This window comes from Cyprinodon variegatus, unplaced genomic scaffold, assembly GCF_000732505.1.
Source record: "Cyprinodon variegatus isolate N-32 unplaced genomic scaffold, C_variegatus-1.0 Scaffold94, whole genome shotgun sequence".
Taxonomy (NCBI): Eukaryota; Metazoa; Chordata; class Actinopteri; order Cyprinodontiformes; family Cyprinodontidae; genus Cyprinodon; species Cyprinodon variegatus.
Genome location: NW_015150547.1, coordinates 605043 through 607729, shown reverse-complemented (window position 1 = coordinate 607729; position 2687 = coordinate 605043). Strand labels below are relative to the sequence as shown.

The 2687-nt window shown below is 37.9% G+C and overlaps 1 protein-coding gene across 1 annotated transcript in view; it reads right to left on the bottom strand.

Annotated features, from left to right (window-relative positions):
• Positions 1-228: 228 nt before the first annotated feature.
• LOC107084181 (proto-oncogene DBL-like) overlaps positions 229-2687 on the bottom strand; it is a 23445-nt gene continuing 20986 nt past the window's right edge. Inside the window, exons 25-26 of the mRNA XM_015373892.1 lie at positions 2487-2599; positions 229-2385 (exon numbers count right to left, since the gene is read on the bottom strand). Coding sequence (XP_015229378.1) covers positions 2304-2385; positions 2487-2599 — 195 coding nt within the window. The 3' untranslated portion in view covers positions 229-2303. The remainder of the gene's footprint in view (positions 2386-2486; positions 2600-2687) is intronic.

The window sequence follows — 2687 nt, the reverse complement described above, 5'->3', positions numbered from 1 at the left end:
TGTAACAGAACGATGAAATTTTGAAAGTAAAATAGATTGATACCGCGTTTTTAAAAATCAATTTGATATCAGCACATGAAATATATTTGAGTATATTATTTTTCAAAGTGTCAGAAATGGATAACAAAACTGCTATTTTCAATGACTACTTATTTTTGTCCAGCTTTAACATCAGTATCAATATCGGTTATCGGCTACATGAGTTTTAAAATATCGGCATATCGGATATCGGCCAAAATCCCAATATCGTGCATCCCTAGTTAAAACCATTGGTGTACAAAGGTGATGGATTTATTTTTGCACCTTTGTACTGGAACATTCATAGATGAATAAATAAGATAAAAAAAAAAAAAAAAAAAGCATAAAGGATGAACACCGTTATATATGCAAGGAATTAAGATTACTCCAAAATCAGTTATTTTAATCCATTTAGGTTCTTTTTCTTCTGCAATTATAGGTAAATGCAGCTGGAAGACTTTTTTCACTTTATCACCATTTACACTAGAATAAGATCGCTCTACACTCTTTGAGGCCTCCGTAACTCTTAGCAAATTTAGAAAACCTCCATTCGGGTTAATGACTCTACTGCGTGGCAACTTTTGAGGCATTTTTAACAGTTTAAATTTACACGCACATAGGGTAACTTTCTGCACTTCCAACCCTATTAATTGTAGAGAAAATAAACGGTATGTATTTTCAATACATGCGGTATGACAGAATGCAAGTGAAGGAAAATCCCAGTGACAGTAACCTTAGCAGGACTAACCATACATTTGTCATTGCATTTGTCTTAAAATATTAAACAGATTCAGTGGTCTGAGTATATATTTTGATGCATATATTCAAAAGGAACCATATTCAATAAATACATTTTATATTTTAAATGATCACAGTATGATAATCAATCAAAGTTTCTCCACCCATTCATTCTCTTAGCCTCCAAACTACTAGTTTTGGCAGATATTTTAGGGATCACCACTTCCTTCCAGTTAGAGGCTGTATTTCACAGGGACCTGAGAGGACACTGATCTCTTCTTTTTAAAGACGAACCATTATTTATTGCTTTGGAAATGGAGGAATATTTATTTCAACTGATTGGTAAGATCCTTCTAAATAGAGTTATAGCAGAGGCAGGGCAGACTGCTGGCGTGGATGTGATGATGTGCTGGTTTTAACTTTAAGCCTGCATCTATATCAATGATCACTTACTATAACTGCAATTGGAATCGGCTATGGAGCACCCAAGACGAGCACATATCACCCCATGATGATAACCTCAAATACCTTGCCTTAAAGGTATAGTGGAGGATTTTTGCGAATATTTGAAAAGTCCCGTCCTCTCCACCTAAAAAAAAAAAATCAATGCACATGCATAATGCTGTACCCACTCCCGAAAGCCTTTTAAACGCGTGCAAGACCGTGCATGAGCCCCTTTCTCCTTGTGCACGCTCCGTTTAAAAGTTGCTGTTTGCATCACTCATACAAGCTTACTTTCCAAAAGAAGATTTGCAGTTTTTCCGCTATGCCAGACTCACCGCAACCGCACCGGTAAGTGAAAATAGGGACGAGCACGTAGGACGGCCTTACGTTAACATATCATCAGAATGACGAAGGACTTATTTTGATGATCCACCCAGAAAAAGAACATCCTCCACCATACATTTAAACATTTTGTCTGCGCTCAAAGTTAGAGCTTTACATGACTATTGGCAAAAACATCTCCCCAACACCCTGTGAAAACAGCGAGGTTGATATTTTATATCAATATATAGTGCATTCTTATTCCAGTGCAAATGGGCTCTAAGAAAGTTAATGAGGTGATTTCTTCACCCGTAAAAAGAATACATCCCATAATGTCAAAGATGGCCACAGCAGGTGTCACTCAAAACAAAACTTCACAAACAGAAGCTTCAGTGGTCAGTTTTGCTGTATGGCACACAAATGATACGTCCATAGCATTTGATTATGCTTTTTTAAATATTTTATAAGAAAATATCATTTATGATTTTAAAATAAAAGTCCACATAGGAAGTATGAGAAGGAACCACCAAACTGGTCCGGTCCAAACAATCTTCTGCATCATTGCTGGAGAAGGTAGATAGTGATGGCTTGTGTGCTTTCCATTGTAACAGTCTTCTGAGGTCTGTCCCGTAATACTCAGCTCCTGATGGGGAACCTGTCACAGCTCTCTGGAGGCTGATGCTGTTTTTCAGTCTGACTCGACTGAATCAAACGGCCACATTTGTTTAGCAAATTAAAGGATGATATGAGTTTTCTGGCAGAAAGGAACTTTTAAATGGCTCTCAGCAGCTTTCTCCCAGAATCCTGTGCAGGTCCTCAGACTGAACTCGACCTTCCTCACCACGACTGATATTCTTCACCATCCTGAAATCACAAACAATGCAGCAGAGGGCAAGAAGAGATTCTTAGGATTTTGGTATGCAACCATGTTTCTCTGAGAAATCAGAATATTTATAACACATTACCATACTCCCGATGAATCCTCATAAAGCAGCTGGATGACATCGCCGCAGTTAAAGATGATGTCATCGGCGCTGGCCATGCTGCTTTCTACCATCACCCTATACCTGCCTGCCACCTGTAGCAGAGGAATACAAAGCTAATGGTAAACATGCACATAGAAAAATATCCCATTTCCTTTTCTCACTTATTTACTGCAAAAATTA